This window comes from Triturus cristatus, chromosome 2_2 (assembly GCF_964204655.1).
Source record: "Triturus cristatus chromosome 2_2, aTriCri1.1, whole genome shotgun sequence".
NCBI lineage: Eukaryota > Metazoa > Chordata > Amphibia > Caudata > Salamandridae > Triturus > Triturus cristatus.
Window position 1 is genome coordinate 607890531 of NC_140582.1, and position 19543 is coordinate 607910073.

At 49.9% G+C, this 19543-nt stretch overlaps 1 protein-coding gene across 1 annotated transcript in view; it reads right to left on the reverse strand.

Annotated features, from left to right (window-relative positions):
• The window catches only part of TMEM192 (transmembrane protein 192), a 512891-nt gene that overhangs the window by 408680 nt on the left and 84668 nt on the right, over nt 1-19543 (reverse strand). Inside the window, exon 2 of the mRNA XM_085641783.1 lies at nt 17290-17436. Within this exon, the coding sequence (XP_085497909.1) occupies nt 17290-17436 (147 nt within the window). The remainder of the gene's footprint in view (nt 1-17289; nt 17437-19543) is intronic.

The following is a 19543-nucleotide window of genomic DNA, read 5'->3' on the forward strand; positions in this document are numbered from 1 at the left end:
GAGATTCGTCAACGGTCGCTTGACGCGGCCAAGCTCCTCTGGCAATCCTCGTTGGCGAGGGTATACGGATGGGGCGATAAGAATGGTGCACTCCTGCATCGGTTGGCCACTTACCCCAGGGCGTCGCGCATCATCCCGGCGGTGACCGACTCTGATGGCACGCTCCAGTCTTTCTCCGTGGCTATAGCAGAAGCCTTTGCTCAGTACTACTCACAGCTGTACCGGGCTCGGGCGTCGGACCTGTCCCTGGCTTCACTGCTTGCCGCTTGTGACTTACGACTTCCCCGACTCCGGTCGGGTGACTGGGAGAGTCTGGAGGTGCCCATTTCTCCTGAGGAGATCGGGGACGCGATAGGGCGCACGTCTGCCGGGAAGACCCCGGGCCCGGACGGCTTCCCCCAGGAGTTTTATGCCACCTATAGGGATCATCTGGTCCCACGGTTGGGTGCCCTCTATGCGGAAGCAGTCAAGAGAGGCTCCTTCCCTCCGGAAGCTGACATAGCCACGATTGTGGTTCTGCCCAAGTCCACACCGCCGCCCAGTGACAAGTCGGCCTATCGGCCGATCTCTCTTATTAACACTGATATCAAGCTTTACGCAGCGGTCCTGGCCCAGCGGCTCCGGCCCTTTTTGTCGTGCCTGGTGCACCCGGACCAGTGCAGCTTCATGCCGGATCGGGGCACTCGCCACTGTCTCCGTCGCCTTCATGTGGCCTTGGCACATCGTCATCGCATATCTCCTTACCTCACCCTCCTGCTTGCCGATTTCGAGAAAGCCTTCGACTCGGTGGGGTGGCCCTACCTGTTTGATGTCCTGACCCACATGGGTTTCGGCCCAAAGTTTGTTGAAATGGTACGGGTCCTTTATGCGCGCCCCCGCACCAGAGTGTTGGTTAATGAGGCACTGTCGAGATCGTTTCGGATCGGCCGGGGTACGCGGCAGGGGTGTCCACTCTCGCCCCTCCTCTTTGCGCTTGCAATGGAGCCCCTTGCTGCCATGATCAGAGCGGACCCTCTCCTTCGGGGCTGGGAATGGCCGGGCCTCGAGGCAGACAAAATCGCCCTCTACGCAGACGACGTCCTGTTGTACCTTGGTTACCCGGCGCGCTCGGGCCCCCGTGCACTCCATATCTTGGGCCGCTTCGCCCGCGCTTCTGGCCTCCACCTAAACTCGCGCAAATCGGTCCTTGTGCCTCTGCACCCCTCCCAGGAGTGTTTTGACTGGCAGGACACTATTCCCCTCCGCCAGTTGTCCTTCAAGTACCTGGGCATCTGGGTCTCCCTCCTCCCGGAATTGAGCTGGGCGCTCAATGTGACCCCCCTGGTCAAGAAAGCCAAAGCGGATCTGGCGCTATGGCACTCACTCCCGCTCAATCCGCTGGGGAGGGTGGCACTCTACAAAATGATGATTCTCCCCCGGTTCCTTTATGTATTGCAGAACACTCCTGTGTCCTTTCCAAGGCCGTGGTTTCGCGAGCTGGACGGGATGGCCACCAGATTTCTCTGGGGTGGTGGGAGGCCACGGTTGGCCCTGTCGATATGTCGCCTGCCCACCTTTGATGGGGGGCTAGGCATGGCCAACCTTTATCTTTACTACCTGGCCACCCGCCTCCTGGTCATTCATGATTGGTTTGGGGGAGGATGGTCTGACCCGGCCTACAGAGTGGAATTGGAAGACCTGGGTTTCTCCTGTATTCAGGACCGCCTGTACGGCGTCCCCATCCCCGCCTCCTGCCCAGACATCACCAAGGCGATATTCCTGGCTTGGCGAGCTGCGCTCCGCCCCACCCGGTGGACCGGGAAGCTGACTCGCGCCACCCCCCTCTGGCACGGGACATGGTTGCGGGACGTTGCGGGACTGGAGGGTTTTAAGTCATGGGATTTGCTCGGCATCTCCCAGCTGGGAGATGTCTGGCGGGGGGGACGCATGTGCTCGTACTCGGAAATGCAGGCACGCTTCTTCCTCCACTCATCTCAATTTTATAGGTACCTCCAACTGCGACACGCTATACGCACATACACCCCATTGGACATTAGGCTGCCGGACCATAGCCCCCCGGAGGCTCAGGTCATGCTGGGTAACCTGGGGAGGGGGGGTATATCCAGGATATATCGCTCTCTCATTAACAATACCCCCGCGCCCCGGGAAGGGCTGAAGGAGCGGTGGGAGGAGTGGGTGGGTCCTCTGGACGAGGTCGATTGGCGGGATGCCCTTATGGCCCCCAGGCTGGTGACGGCCTCCGCCAAACTGAGGCTTATTCACATTTATTACCTCCACACGGCTTACCTCACGCCAGCTCGCCTGTGCCGCGCGTGCCTCTCCACTGACGCAGCTTGCCCCAGCTGTGGCTTCGACCCGGCCGACTTCATCCACATGGTGTGGTCTTGCCCGGAACTGGGGGGGGTACTGGAGGGGCACTGAAGCTGATCTCACGGAGGTCTTGGGGTGGGAAGTGCCACATGACCCTAAACACACCCTACTGGGCATCACTGACGGCCTAGATGGCACACGTGCTGAGAAATTGTTTCTCACGACAGCGTTAAAGGTGGCGAAGAGAGATATTGCAGCGGCCTGGAAGCAACCACAGCCGCCTAGTTTGGCCAAGTGGAGCACCGGAGTGGACTGGTGTGCGACACAGGAACGGACTCTCTACCAGACGCGGGGCTGTCACAAAAAGTATCGAAGGGTCTGGGGGAAATGGTTAGGCAATGTATTATGAGCATGTGGTCCGGGGGGGGGAATGAGGGGGGGATTTCGGGAGGGGGGCGGAGAGGTGGTGCGCTCTCAGGCGGTGCTATTGTATGTTGATGGTTCGACAGGCTCACTGTTTTTCTGTTGTATCACGTAAAATAATAAAAACTTGTTTATCAAAAAAAAATTTAATAAGGTAACTCCAATGTTATCCTAAGTGGGAGGTAGACCTTGCAGTAGTGAAAAACGACGTTAGGAGTTTTTCACTACCAGGACATGTAAATCTAACATGTACATGTGCCACTTTTTAAGTACATTGCACCTTGCCCTCTAGGTTGTCCAGGGTCTACTCTAGGGGTGACTTACATGTTTTTAAAAGGAAGGTTTGGGCCTGGCAAAAGGTCTATTTTGCCAGGGCAACATGGCAGTTTAAAATCTGTACACACAGGCTGCAATGGCAGGCCTGAGACATGTTTTATATGGCTACTTAAGTGGGTGGCATAACCACTGCTACAAGCCCACTAGTAGCATTTAATTGACAGGCCCTAGGCACAGGTAGTACCACTTTGCTAGAGACTTAGAAGTAAATTAAATATGCCAATTGGGTTTAAGCCAATTCTACCATGTGTTAAGGAAAGAGCACAAGCACTTTAGCACAGGTTAGCAGTGGTAAAGTGCACAGAGCCCTAAAAGCCAACAAAACAGGTTCAGAAAATAGGAGTGTGAAGGCAAAATGTTTGGGGATGACCCTGCAGAAAGGGCCAAGTCCAACACACTTTCACTCAATAGTAGTGCTCAGCTCAGGGAGTGTTCCGTGCCCTTCCCCAACCTGTACATAAAGACAGGAGGGTGCACCATCACCAATAAACATGAGGGGTTTTCTTATTCTGGAGCTTATGGGGACGTGGAGGGGGGGGGCAGTAGTGTGGGGCTCCTCCTTTCCATTGCTTGCGACAGGGTACCATAACACTTCTGTGTCCCCATTTTTTAAGAGAAAAAAACTCTTGAAATTCAAACTACCAGGAATGCCATATAAAGTATAATTAGTATTTATTTCCGGGACCGGACTCAGTGGACATAATTACATTCCAAATGGCATTTCAATTTAATTAGTCACAGTTAAACCCTCTAGAAGAAGTCCACATTGTAAACACTGCAAAAATGTATCAGAATCAGTCATTCACTTTTAGTCTTAGAATTTCTCATCGGGGATGAGTCACATTTCCCACAGCAGTGGAGATGGGATGGTCTTTCCGCTCGACCTACTAGGAGCATTCCCAAACGATGCAACCCCATAGTTACAGAAGTTAGACAATCCTTAACGGTAGAGAGACTGCACACTTTAGAGCATCGATCTTTGGGCATCCTAGAAAATGTACTTCCTTGTTCCTACTTGGGAATGGAATACTAATTGGGCTGGCATGTTCCTTTGTGTGTGGTACCTAGCTGATGGATTAGTCCGCTGCTATTACCCAAGATCTAGCTCCCACCCAAGATGAAAGGTGGGCTTCCTCAGATCTTCTGTCCTACTTACCTACATACTAACCTGGACTCCTCTCCAACATAATGGTCCAAGCATGTCATCTACTTAACATTATCAAATGGACTCCCTCACCACCAGGTAGCCAGAAGATTCCAAGCCACCTCCAGTCAATGGAAAGGTGGGGGGGGGACCTCAGAAGTCTCCTACGACCAGCTCATAGAGTCCCTGGCAACTCCCCGATTAAGCACCCCTTGCAAACTCTACAACCTCAGCCTTCAGACTCTTGAAGTAAATCAGTCAGAAATTCTTCAAACATTTAGTGCACTCATTTATTAATCACACCCACGTAGGTATTCTCTAGTTCTCCCTGTTGACAATAGACATTGAACGAACCCAATACGGAATTGCTATACCATCACAAGGCTGTGTCTCTGTAACACTGGTGGTATGATGCCAGAGGAGACCTATGCAGCACACCGTATGCTGAACAAGACTTGTGTGTGACCTGACAGCACACTTACAGCTAAGCCTCTAAGTGTTTCTCAAAACAATGATCCTCTGCAAAGGGGCTTATGGCATCTTTGTAAACTTTTATATCAGAAAATAATTCTTTATTATCAAGTGCCCATTGCGTTCAACAAATGTTTCATAAAGGAAACAAAATGTAGTATATCAACAACATTTCCATTTATGCATCCCCCTGGCAGGAACAATTGTTCTATATATGCGCAAAAAATGTTTTGAATGGGGCGTGGCTTGCAGCTGCGGAAGATGGCCGCTTGCTGAGAACGCTGCGCCAGCGGTTGGCGAGTAAATCCACAAATCCGGCATAATCAGTTCCTTAATAAGGCACCGATGGTACCAGGCTACACAGGAGTGTGGCGGGGTTCATATGCTGCGAGTGGCAGCTGTGTAGCAGGACCGTGGACGTGCAAACTGCGAGCGGAGGTGTGCGGCCGGACGAAGTCAAGATGGTGCCTGCCAGAGGTCGGTAAGCGGAGACCTCCGATCCCCCTCTGGTCGACGCCTGCGTGTTGAGGTGCCGGAGCGACTGCCACTCCAGGGCGGCATTGCGGGAGAGACTGCGGCAGAGACGACAGCGATAGCGCGCTGGAGGGCGCGTGACCCAAGTGCCAAGCAGCCCGAGACGGGGCTGTGGATTCATGCGGTGGCAGCAGTGAACACCAGCGGGACCGGAGTCTCCGACTGCGAGTGAGGTGAGCGCAGCATCCACGGAAGCGGTCGCCCTGTCATTGGGAGCGGCTTCCTCCAGGGGCATCACGTCTCTGTGAAACAAACGAGAGAGTGCAAGACCCTTCCCCCCATCGGCTGTGAGTGGGACTCTGTGGCGGCAGTGGACGGTCTGTGTGCTTGGTGCCGCTGGGGGCCGCGCCTACTTTCTGCCTGGTGACGATTTCCCCGGGGGGTGGAACACGCGCCCCCTGGTACATGAGTGCTCAGGGAGGTACATGGTGGCAGCATGGAGAGCCTACTGCAGAGCCGCTGATCAGCCTGTTGTGTGCTCGCTCGATACCACTCATGGGCAGCAACCTGGGGCAGCGATAGTGTTCCCTCCTAGAGGAAGCCCTGCTTACACTCAGATTTTCCTCTTTGACTGCCATGAGATCCCCCTGAATGAGCATGGAGTGAGCGACACAGCGGCTTACAGCGTGACAGAGTCCCCTGCAGTACCTGGTCCTGAAACTGGCCAGACTGCTTTCGTGTGAAAGACTGTGGTGTAGTGGTCATAAACTCTGCACACCCAGGCCAGATCCAGCAGTTTGTCTACGTTTAAGGACACTATATATCCTCAGTCATGGGCTGCAATAAAGTACCAGGCCCTGGACAGACTAACCAGATCGACAAATATACCGTCGCCATGGGGCGAGAGGAGGGGGCAATGGGAGGGGGCCCACAGGAAGACCCCGAGGACAGTGGTCTGGACCCCTCCTTGAAGGACATAATGAGGGCCATCAGGGATTTCCAGGGGACCCTGGAACCTAAATTAGACTCAGTGACAGAGGAGGTCAACTTACTGCGTGCAGACTTCAGGAAAATGTCAGAGAAGGTTTCCGCGGCCCAGACTGGCATCGGGAGTCTTCAGTCCAAAACCAAACGGCTGGAAGAACAAGTTGCCACCCTCATGAAAAGCCAAGCAGATATTTATGCCCGGCTGGAGGACCAGGAAGGACGAGCCTGGCGTAATAACATCCGCGTGGTGGGGCTACGGGAGGGAATGGAGGGACCCAAAACGGACTGGTTCATAGAGGACCTGGTGCCGAATCACCTGAAACCCAAACGTCTATCGAACTTCTTTTCCGTTGAGCCGGCTCACAGGGCATTGGAGGGTAAGCCCAGACTGGGGGCCCCTCCTCGCACCATCATTGCCCGCATTCTGAATTTTAGGGATAGGGACGCTATCCTGCAGGCGGCGCGGGTACATGGTGATCTTCAGTTGGAGAATGCCACTATCCGATTCTTCCCAGACTTTACGCTCCGGGTTCAACATCAGCGGCGCTCCTTCGATGGAGTGAAGAAGGCCCTCAGAGAACAGGGAGTAAAATACATGATGCTCTTCCCGGCTCTACTCAAAATCCTGGCTGGAGGAAAAGCGCCGGAAGAGGCCAGTGACTGGCTCGAGGGTTGGCGAATTGTTGGTCGAAAGGGTGGCATGCAACACCCTGAGTCACGCAAAAACTGAGAGGACACTGAGTTCAACGAGGGGCGATCAACTGGCAGCCAGAGACAAGAACAGCGGGCAGTTAAGTGACTTTGGGGTAGTTTGGAAATTGTTGAGTTTACGGGCTGTCTCCAAATGCACCTTATGGGTTCCTAAACAGGGGGTGGGGGGAGCAGCTATGTGACCTCTGGGGGGGTGGGAACCGGCGTCCCTCACAACTACTGATTGCTTCCTCCGGGCACACGGGGGAATGGAGAGTCCGGGTGGACTGGTATCGGGGATGATAACTTAAAGTTTGCACTGTAGGCATGTGACATTCGTTTACCGATATACATTTCTTCCGGCTGACTGCAAGTTAATGGTTCCTCACAAATGTTTGTTGTTGAATTGCTGGGGCGACAGGCACTCTGCAAGTTTGAATGGTGGGAGGTTGGGGTCTTACCGAGCAGGGCGTCAGGGAGGGGGGGAGTTGGGTCTTTGGTTTATTTCGTTCCAGAGGATGGGGATATTCGCTCGAGACCAAGATAGTCATCAATGTTTGGGGATTCATTCTGGAGACACAGCGGGGACGTGGGAGTATCTGAGAGGATTGATACTCTTTTGCGATGATGGGTGATCCAGCTAGAATACAGGTATGGACCTGGAATGTGAATGGGCTTGGTAACAAAATTAAACGCACACTCTTTTTACAGCATCTAAAAAGATACTCCCCAGATGTGGTCCTGCTCCAGGAGTCGCACCTGCGGGGGAGTCGGTGTAAGGCCCTAGACCGCTTTGGCTACAAAATGGTGGCCCACTCGGGGTTTACATCCGGATCATGGGGGTGGGAATTATGGTTCGCAACAACTTGACCATAGTTATTTCCGGCACATGGGCAGACGATGCGGGCTGCTTTTTGGCGGCTGCGGGTAGATGGGAAGGGCGCGTCTTTGTGTTCTGCTCTTGCTATATACCCCCTGGCCTCCCCTCCACGAGCCTTCCGAAGTGGAGTTCCTTTCCGGCGGGTCTTCCCTCTGGTGTCCTTCTTATTGGTGGGATACGACTGCAGTCATGAATTCATGCCTGAACCAATCCAGTTCTCGGATGAGCAGGCAGGGAGAACAGGGCCTGGTGGATTTTGTCACGGCTCTGGGACTGTGCGACCTGTGTCGGACACATAACCCTACGCTCAGGCAATACACGTTTTATTCGGCCAGGCATGGGTCCTTCTTTAGGATCGACCACTTCTTCACTCGTAACGATCAAATGGGGGACTTCACCGAGACTAAAAACTTATGGCACGAGGGATTTCAGATCATTCCTCCGTTTGTGTCGCCCTCAGAGGTCCAGTGGTCAACAGGGCAACATTTCCAAGGATAGATCCTTGGTGCCTCCGTGACCCGGCCTTAGGGGAAAAGCTTCAGGAGGGTTCTAGGCTATACTTCGAAGAAAACCAGGGATCGGTGGAGTCTCAAATTACGCTGTGGGAGGCATACAAGACTGTGTTAAGGGGATTGGCTCAGGCACTGATTGGGGTGCAGAAGAAGGAGGAAATTCTCCAGATTAGGCAGCTAGAAGGTGAGATTGAGCAACTGGAAAGAGATAGTGAGATTGCCTCCTCTGTCGACCTTCGCCACAGATTGAAGCTGAAACATAGAGACCTTAGGGCCTTAGCCAAGGGAGAAGCACGAACATATGCGTTGGCCACACAACACCGGATTTAAGATGTGGGGGACAAGGCCTTGAAGCTACTGGCGTGGTTAGAATGTCGTGATAGAGACCGTTCGTGGGTGTCCGAAGTAAGGGATGCATCTGGTTCACTCCGCTCGTCTAGCATGGACATAGCAGAGGCTTTCACGACACACTTTGAGGAGGTATATTCTCCAGTATACACTAGGACCCAAAATGACTGTGCGGAATTCCTGAGAGACTTCACACTGCCCATGTTGTCCGCAAATATGAGTGAAAGACTCGAGGCGGACTTTACGGAGGAGGAGCTTGGAAATGCTCTAAACTCCCTACAGTCTCGAAAAGCACCCGGGACTAGTGGGCTCCTGGTGGAGATCTACAAAAGCAATCGTAACTGCACCCCTTCTTAAGATGTTTTCTGAAGCGCGTGAGTCCAGGAGGCTCCCTCCTGACCAGAGAGAAGTGATGATTGTAGTGATCCACAAGGCAGGGAAGCCGGCGGACCAGTGCTCTTCGTATCGCCCCATATCGCTAATAAATGCGGAAGCAAAGGTCCTGGCCAAAGCTTTAGCAGATAGGCTGGTGTCCGTTATATCGGAAATAGTTCACGTTGACCAATCCGGGTTTATGCCCCGTCGAAGCACCCGCCCAAATCTACGGCGATTATATGGGGTGCTGTACATGACCGAGGCTGTTGGGAATACCCAAACGGCATTGATGGCGCTAGATGCCTCAATGGCATTTGATAGTATCAAATGGCCTTACCTGTTTATGGTTCTCCAGAGACTGGGCTTTGGTCCAATCTTCTGCAGTTGGGTGCGACTCCTGTACGAGCAACCCACGGCTCGGGTGAGGGTCAATGGGGCTATATTTAGGGCCTGCCCTCTGCGGAGAGGTACCAGACAGGGCTGCCCCCTGTCTCCCCTCCTCTTCGCTTTAGCGCTGGAACCACCGACTCACTGGATTAAGAGGGACCCCTCGATTTGGGGATTGGCAGAGACGGAAGGGTGGGAAAAGCGTATCTCCCCCTACGCCAATGATATTGTCTTATATCTGGCGAGACCATACCACTCGATAGCTCAGGTGCTGCATATCTTTGAACTGTTTGGCAGCTACTCTGGTTATACAATTAACTGGCCAAAGTCTTTGATTTTCCCATTGTCCGGTCCCCCCAACTCGGATCCCAACTCGGTGCTCTGCCCCGGTGGTGACCGAGGGTTTTAAAAATTTAGGAATCCATGTCACTAGAGACAAGAAGGAATTCTTCAATAGAAATCTCGAGCCCCAACTGACTCGCCTGAGTGCGATTGGCGTTCTCTTCCACTCTCCTTCATGGGCAGGGCGGCATTATTTAAAATGCTTACAATGCCCAGACTCCTCTACATTTTACAGAATACGCCATATCCTGTCCCCCCGGGTGTGTTTAAACGGATATCACAGGTGGTACGAACCTTGTTGTGGGACGGAGGGTCCCCCAGAATTGTGTTGCAAAAGCTCCACAGGGCAGTATACGGTGGAGGACTGGCGCTCCCAGATGTCAAATTATACTACTGGGCCTCGCAGCTCCAGGTGATAAATGACTGGGTATTTTCAGACAGTAGTGAATCTGCATACAGGGTAGATAGGATGGTTATGCCTAGGAGCAATTGTTAACCTCTCCTTTATGCCCGGAGGTCGCGGGCGGTGTGGCCTGAGCACACCAGAGTAGTATTGCATTGCTGGAGAGAGGCTAATAAACTCCTGGGATGGGCAGACACACTGACAGGGAGAACCCCACTGTGGCTAGGTGAGCAACTGCGAGAGGTGATCTGCGTTAACAGGTTTCAAGGGGTGGAAGCTAATTGGCATCGAGTACTTAGGTGACGTCTGGAAAGGGGATTCCCCCCGCTCCTATGATTACCTCCAAAGGGAATACAACCTACACCAGTCGCAAAGATACCGTCATATACGACTCCTACATGCCCTGCGATCACACATACAAAGTAGTACGTCTATCCCGGAATACTCCCCGATGGAGGATAGATTGTTACTGGACCCCATTATGGAGAAGCCCACATCATCTATCATAAATTAATAAACAACATACCCGACCCCCTGACCACTCTTAGGGCAGCTTGGGCCAAGGATCTTGGCAGTCTCGGTGATGAGGACTGGCAGGATGCTCTACAGAGTCCTTGAGAAATTGCTATCCGTTCAACTGGTTCACTGGTGCAACTAAAAATTGTTCACCGCACCTACTATCCCCGCACGCACCTATATGCATGGGGCAGGAGTCAATCGGCATCATGTGTAAGGGGCTGTCAACAGGAGGGCACCTTCTTTCATATAATATAGGAGTGTCCAGAGATCATTCCCTTCTGGACGAGGGTCACCGACACCATGTCTGAGGTGGTGGGAGAGACAGTTCCGATGGAGCCTGAGTGGCTTTTATTGATGATTTAAGGGGACACGGACTGGTCTAGGTATATGGAGATATGGCTGGCCCTTGCAGCGGGGGTGGCGAAACTAAATATTGCCAGGGGGTGCAGATACCCCCGCGGTGGGAGGAATGGAAGCGGGACCTTGACTGGTGCCAAAGGGCCGAAGAAACTGTATACAAAAGCTGGGAGTGCACTAAGAAATGGAAGAAAGAGTGGGGGCCCGGGCGGAAATACAGAAAATCGGGGGTAGTCATGGAGTGGTGAGGGAGATGGTAATTGTTGATTGCCCTTGCTGCTCCCCAACGATTATTTTCCTATCCATTCTTGTGTCATCTCCCAATATGCTATCTAGATATTGTTATGTACTGAATGGTCTCATGAGCATTGTTAATAAAAAAGATTTCCCCCAAAAAAATGTTTTGAAAACGATGTGGCCAAGATGGTAAGTGGGTTAAGACGTCTTTCCCTGTCTCTCCGTCCCCGGCCCAGCCAATTATAGCCACCTGTCAGCCCTATAGAAGACGTTGATTGTTGCTGCTGCTCCCCAGGAGCCAGGAGGCCCTGGTACAGAGCCGGGGTCGCTTCAGCGGCGGAGTTGGCCATCACCCGACTCGAGCTCCAGCAACCGGCGGGCTCGGGAGAGAAGCCCTCAGCCAGATGCCCGGACGTGGGGTGGGGCCCGAAAAGCTCAGCCTGAGAGAGCACCCGGATCCTAGGCGGCCTACACCAGAGCACCCGACCGCAACTGTGAGGCCAGTACACGGAGAAGCTGAGGTTGCCAACCTCACCTCACAGCGGCCCAGAGCACTGCCCGGAGCATTGCCGGTCCCTGGATGTTTCCCCAGTCCCAGCTAGTGGGAGGCCTGTGGGACGACTGTTTCCCTTCTGTTCAAGACGGAGGGTGTAGCCCTCCTCGCCTGACATTCTATCACTGCAGGTGACAGACAGGAGCGGCCGGTGAGTTTCTGCAGTGTAAGGTGGCTGAGGCCAGGAGAGGACACGGACACGTGGCGGGGCCTATCCCTGGCGGAGGGGGCCACAACCACCCGGCTTGGTGAGACTGGTGCCTGAAAATAGCGACACAGGCAGCAGAGCTGGGGATCACAGCCACTTGCACCATCTTGTGGCCAGATGCTGGGCCACTTCTGTGGGGTCGATGGGCACGGTTCGGCCTCCCTGGCCTTGAGAGTGCACACAGCGAGAGGTAGGAGCCGCATACCCCTCCCTGGAAGGCACATCCCTACGCCTTGAAACAGGAGAGGCCACCATGCCTATAGGAGAACAGAGTTTGAGGGAGTGATAAGCCGCACCACACCGTGGAAATATTACGTAAGGCCCGAGAAAGGCATCCCATCAGCTTCAGAGACCAGACACAGGTACTCTACCAGGATTTAGCAGCAATCACTTTACAGAAAAGACCTGTCACAGCACACCTATGGAACAAGGGGGTGGCCTATTCATTGGGGCACCATTCCACATCACCTTTCGCCTGGAGGGGAAACTCTTCCAACATTGGGCCCTGGTAGAGACATGTCAAGTCCTAGGCATATACTTAACGGCAGAGGGACTGACATCGGAATTCTCCCTGCCCCACCCGTTCAATCGGCAACCTCGTTGGCATAGACGTGGGACGGGGACAAGGACTACTCACCCAGTCCCCGTAAAGATTGCTGAAGGTCTACAAGCAGCACTGAAGTCAATCCTCATGATGCTGGCCAATACGAATGACCCATAAGATGGCTAGTCACGTAACTAGTTTTCATATTGCTGGCTGCCAGGTGGTGGGTGGGGGACCGGGGATTGATGGCCACAACTTGGACCCTTCACTTTTGAGCTTTCGGAAGCGGACCTGTACTCCAGTCAGTGCCTTGATCCTGCAGACTGTGTCTCATATCTTCAAAATGTGCAAGCATCCCACCACATGTCCGACCAGGCGGAGACACTTGAAGGTAATATTTGCCTGGAAGAAGGATTATCCTCCATCTCTCGTTTAAAGACTGTGAAGCCCCTGAGCGCGGATGGGTATCCATCTATTTTCTATAAAACGTTTTGTCATGCCATCGCCTCTATTCTGACGAGATTATTGAATTCCTTTGCCCCCCTTGATGCGATCCCTGGCTCCATGCTGACCCCTTTGGTTGCTGTTATACCTAAGCCTGGCAAGGAAAAGCAACAGTGCAGGTCGCACCGACCAATCTCTCTGTTAAATGTAGATTTCAAGCTATTCACAGGCATTTTAGCCAGCAGACTCAGCCCACATATGACTTCTATCATAGAACTGAACCAAGAGAGATTCATTCCCCCACAGACAAACGAGCAACAACACCAAACGCATTTTACACACAATAGAGAGAGCTGCGTGTACATCGGCAGAGCTCAGGCTTCTTGCGATTGACTCTGAAAAGGCCTTCAACAGAGTCCATTGGCCTTTTCTGGAACAGATCCTAGCCCACTTCAGACTGAGGAGAAAATTTAAGACAAAGGTATTGAACTGTACTACCTGCCCACGGTGACAGTTAGGGTTAACTGCCACACTTCCACACTCTTCCCTATAGGCAGAGGGATGCAACAGGGTGTCCGTTGTCACCCCTGCTATTTGCGCTGTACTTGGAGCCCCTAGCCCAAAGAGTTCCAGATAATCCCCAGATCAACGGGGACGGTTCTGGGGGGAGCAACACACCATAAGCCTTTGCAGACGATGTGCTTGTGACCCTGCAAAAACCCGCCACAGTGCTGCCGGCTTTTCTAACTGAACTAGAGACTTTTGGCCTGGCCTTGGGCTTTCGGGTTGACGTAGAGAAGTCTCAAGCACTTAGCCTTTCACTGTCCCCCACGCTGGTGAACCAACTAGCAACACAATATCCTATCCAGTGGGCGATGGCAGTGATTTCTCATCTAGGGATCACACTAAAATCCACTCTCCAGTCGACTTCCTCTCTTAATTACCGATCTTTATACAGGCAGATCAGAAGCAACTTAACACCCTGGAAGCACAACCAGATCTCCTGGCCAGGGAGGATAGCAACTATTAAGATGACCATCCTTCCAAAGATCTTATATCTTTTCCAAACGCTCCCACTGGCCCCGCCGAAGGGTATGCTTACTAAATTATAAACAGAATTGCTCCAATTCATCTGGCTTGAGCAGAAACCACGCATGAAGAGGAGTTGAGTTACCTTCCACCCCAGGCTAGAGGATTGGGCATCCCGGATCTCCATTTATGCCATCAGGCGGCCCAACTGCATTACCTGGTGGAATGGAACCTGGCCGAATCCGAAAAACACTGGTTGTTCCAGGTTAGGGCGGAGGTGGACAGTTCACTATGGAAGGATTCCCTTTCTAAAGAAGACGCATTGACCTTAAAATTTATATCTGTCTCCTATCACACAAGCGACCATGGAGGCCTGGGATCAAACTAGCGTTAAATGCAGTTTGATTTCCTTCACCTCCCCCATAACACCACTGCTTGACAACCCAGATTTCTCCCCGGGGTTGGGTCCCGGAACATTCGCGATGTGGCGTCAGACAAATTGCCGCTCAATGGGACATATGGTTGAAGAGGCGGGAGTGACCCCTTTTAATCAACTATGCATAGATTTTGCCCTCCTTGAAACTGAATGCTTACACTATCTGCAGCTCTGCCATTGGCTTTTACACCCGAGCAACAGGCCCTGCACTCAGAGGCACCTTACCCCATACGAGAGATGTCTGATTACCAAATCTTTGGAAAGGCGGCTCATTTCTGAGCTATATGCTCTCTTGAATCAGCGGAACAGGCACATGTATAAGGCCAGTCAGAACCAATGGGAAAACATCTAGATAAACAGTTGAGCGTTAAAGAATGGGGGGAAGATATACTACAGGGCCTGTAACGCAGCACTCACCAAAACGTTCACTAAAGTGGCCACATATTGGTATTTCACCCCTCATGTACATCTATAGAGCAAACCCAGAACCTAGCGCAGAATGCTGGAGAGGCTGCGGGGCTCAGAGAACCTTGGTACACTTACTTTGGGATTGCCCACAACTCCTCTCTTATTGGACACCGGTAATCAATGATATTGATTTGAACGCTTTTTACTGACCAGGTTCTGTTTGAATCGTTTTCACCTCCTGTTGGCACAGCCACGGGGGTGTAGCAGAGTCCAGATCTTAGAACCCTGTGGCTGCGACGGTGTGTCTCCACAGGACATGCTTCATTTTTTAATAGTTTGTAAGCATTATGCGACGCCCCAGAAAACTTTTATTATCCCTATTTTAAGGAGGTTGGAGTTTAAGCAGGTGCAACCAGCCCTTATTTATTTACAACTGCTACACAGAGATTCGATTTTATTTGTTCTTAACTTTTTGAAATCAGTTGTGAAGCTTAGAGCCTGTTGCGATTAATTAATAGTGGCTCTAAAGGCATATTTTTACACTAGTTACCTTGAAGACTTACACAGTCTAGATAAACGCCTTGGGCTCATTCTCCTTTTTACTTCCAATGATTTATGGTATACGCACTTTATAACGGTCTAAATAAACATTACCTCGACTTGACTGGACTTATAATATATTTTACGCATTGTATGAGATTTTTAGGGAGGATTTGTTTTTCTTGTGATGCTTGTATAAATACTCTGCACCAGTCCTCTTTTATACCATGTATGGTTTTTAGAATACTTTTATGGTTTTATGTAGGAACCGAATAAAGAACGTTTGATTGATTGATTTGCACCTCAATACACAATTCCCTAGATTTCCCTCTTATACGTTGCTGGGCTTACCTAATCCTTTTACGTAGCTATTAAAATCCCGCCGGGGGAGGCAAATAAGACTAACCATGGAGGCAGCTGTGCAGAATATTCTTTCACATCGGGGACTGGTACATGTGCCCTCTCACCTGGGACGTCTTCACCACCTGTGGAAAATACTTGGCATGGAAAAATATTTTTGTTAACTCTTGTTAACCAAGGTGCATCCTTTGGAGAACTATGGCATCCTTACTAGTCTCTTCTCTCGCAGGACTTTTGGTAATTACCATGCCCAAAATATCTCAGCCTCCTGCATTTGTCGGAGAGTGACTCTAAAGCCTGATCAGGTCATGAACTAAAATGTACGATGTCGTTGCTGTCTTGGAGGAAGCTGTATGAGTCAGGGGAGGGAGGGAAGTTAGGTCGGGAAACGTTCGTTTAAGATAATCGGATGCCAAGAAATGCATGACTTTGTGTTTGGCCTCGAGATGGCGCGATATGCCTGTACTACCGTCTTTGCATTGTTTGGAATAAAGAGATTTGAACCATAAAAAATGTTTTGATTTGTTAAACATTAGGTAGTCTGCTATATGGGAGCAACAGCAGGACATGCCTCGACATTAGTGTTTCCCAAACTATGGATCCCGACCCCCTGGTTGGTTGTGAAGGTCCAAGCTATAAACATGCCTTTAAATTCTGTATTTATCTTGTCACATTTGCTGTACTTCAAAGACAGAGATCAAATGTTAGGGTATGTCTTCTGCTTTTCTTTTTAACATGGTGATTGAGGTTTACAAATTTCACTAACTTTGAAGTCAGAGAAAGAAAAGTAAAATACATTATGTGACAATGTTGGTGGGGTATAGGGATTGTGAAAGGAAAGACTGTAGGATGTCATTTTTTCTAACACAACAAAACGTAAATACTTGTAAATGAACTGTACACATTCAGCATTTAGGAAAGCAAAATGTAGCACATTTTTTTGTAGTAAGTTTGATGTAAACAAAGATTCTTCAGAAAAAAAAAATGGACACTTTACTGGTGAGGCACAAATGATAAATATTCCCAGAAACCCTATTTCCACTACTTATCATTTGTGTGCAATGCAGTTTTATTAGTAAAGCTGTGGATCTATGAAAATGTAGTGGCCATTTCAAAGGAAAATCTGCTGTCTGTAAATGACAGTGCGCTGCCACACAATGCTTTTGTTACTTTATAAAAACTCCTGCCTTGTCAGTTAAAGCTAGATGGGTTGCCAAAGTTTGGTGCTTTAAAAATTGGGTTGTGGTTCTAAAATGTTTGGGAAGCACTGATCTAAATCTTTGCCTTTCAATCTCCAGTTATTTGAGCTTTTAAGAACGGGTTGTTCTTTACGTCCTGTCACTGCATCTGAAGAAAGAATCCGTTCAAAAAGTAGGTTTTTCATCAGGGAAAAAGGAGGACACTAGCCCACATTTACGTTTTTTGATAAATAGAGGAAATGATCCAAAAACGTGCATACATTTCAGTGACGCAGAAGAGGAATATCTAGGCTGACAAAGTAAAAAAAATATATATATATATCCTACAATCACGGAATAATTTTAAAGAAGAAAGACGGTTCACGATACTCACATTTACAAGGAGGAGAAGAAGAGCCAGGCACACTGTAGGAACCGGATGGAAGCTTGGTCTGATGTCCGAGTGAAGGGACTGAGAGGGCAGCAGCGGAGCGTCCAGAAGAGGGTCCTCGTCTGCACTTTGTGTGATCTCGAAGGAGCTCTGAACATGTAAAGCAAAGGACATCACATACTTTCATGACTTAACATCACAGTACCAAATACATCCAGTACACAATAGACTGCATCACAAGCTATTGTACATCAACTGCCTGAAGAAGGCATTGGGGCGAGGGAGGAAGGAAGGAGTGCAGAGAAGAGTGCCCTGGGCTCAGAGGCGAGTCGAGGAATTGTTTTTACCAGATCAAGGGCAGCGACTCGAAGAATGTCAAGTAGCTACAGAGGCTTATACTATGGATAGGTCGTAGGGAAGCAAAGTCAACTATCAGTGAAACTATGCGCATGTTTCTAGGCTGAAAACGTGCAGCGATATGGTGGGACGCGAACAATGTGGCTAGAAGGACATTTCACATGCAAATTACAGCTGCTCAGAGAGGCAGGCAGGAGTGGACTTTTGATGATATGTATAAATAGTCAAATAGCGGAAAAGTCAGAGGTGGAATTATCAGTAAATGAGTTTTGAAGTGGGAGTAAGTAATGCATCCACATTGGAAGTTACAACCAATTCAGGGATTAAGGTAGAAGGTCACCACTGCCTGGGCCACTGTCAAAGCCAAAATAATCTCGTGTGATTTTTTACATACCAATACAGAAGAGAAATGGATAAAAGCATGATGCTCAGCCACACAAAACTGGGCCTTCAAAGCTGGAATAGAGGCCAAAATAAATAGCCTCCCATGATTGCCAGGTAGGAGATTTTTCTGTCGGAACAATGATCACCTAGAGGTTTCTGTAACTACCAGTAGTTTAGGATTACAAGTTCATAGGGTTACCATTGTGAAAGGAAAAAAAACAAAGTTGGATAGGTACGAATGGAGTATTGCAAGTTCAGAATCAAATTGAAAAGAATTGATAAAAACTGATTCTGATCAGAAGCACACAAAGCAAATCTCCTCCAAGCTTTGACAGTGAGGGCTCGAATTTGTCTGCTCATGCCCGCGAGTAACTTTTATATATTAAAGTGCACCAGACAAACTCTTTACCACAGCAGTGAAAGGCTCCAAAGCAGGATACTTAGGCTGCCATTGCAGAGTTTGAGTTAACACGTTTAAGATAACTAGAAACTGAAAAAGGAGCAGTGATTACAACAACAAAATATTTGCAGAAACAATTCTGTACTCACTTTTGATGCACTCATTTCAAGTCTGCTCACCTGCATTTTAAACACAGTATAACCAACATCCCCTGCTCTCAGCATCTCATCTCATCTTCCCCTTTCCCTTCTTGCGCGCTCATCATTTACCTCACCCCATTCATGGTCTCACCCACTGATGCTCTCTCTAGCCTCTTCACACACTCGCCGTCTCATGCACTCTAACTCATCCAACAATTTCAGGGATCCGTTTTAGCCACTTTGCTTATTTGTCAGGAAACAGCTTTTTTTCATTTATCAGAGTGTTAGCAAAGACCGCGCTATGGTTTTCTTGCTTTAGGAGCATGCACAAGCATGTAAGAGGAATAGCATGTGCACCTGCTCAACATTTGCCTCTCTTGGCTCAGGATAGGCGAAAGCTATGCCTTTAAAATATTACACAGCTTCTCGTCGTGTTCTAACTGTGACTGCTGTTCCAATTGGTAGCTCGGTCGTTTGGCATAAATATACAGCAGTAAGCAATATCCCAGCCTCTGAAATTATGCATCAGATGCCACCATCTATATTACTGGGCAGGACCAGTGCAATTCCTCTCTTTGGATGTAAAAAGTAGAGTGCTGCATTACCGTGGACTAATTTTTTGCTACGTTTGGGCTACAGAGCCAGGTCCCAGTAGAAATAATCCAAAATATTCGCCACCATGTTACAACAGGCACAATATTCCACATACATACAGCAGAGCAAAGATAGACCACGCAGTCGACTATTGTGTTGATTCAAACAGCACTTGCCATCAAGATACATCATATAAAACATCAAACACACCAAAACAATTCAAAGATGCCACAGAGAGACAGGAATACCAGTCCTATACCATCTCTAACTGCAGTTCAAAAGGCATGTTACAATCCTTAGAAATTCAAGATAAATTGGGAGAAAGCCCTCCACCAGACCTCTCCTACACCAAGATCACAGAGCCACAGCTCTCTTAACAGGG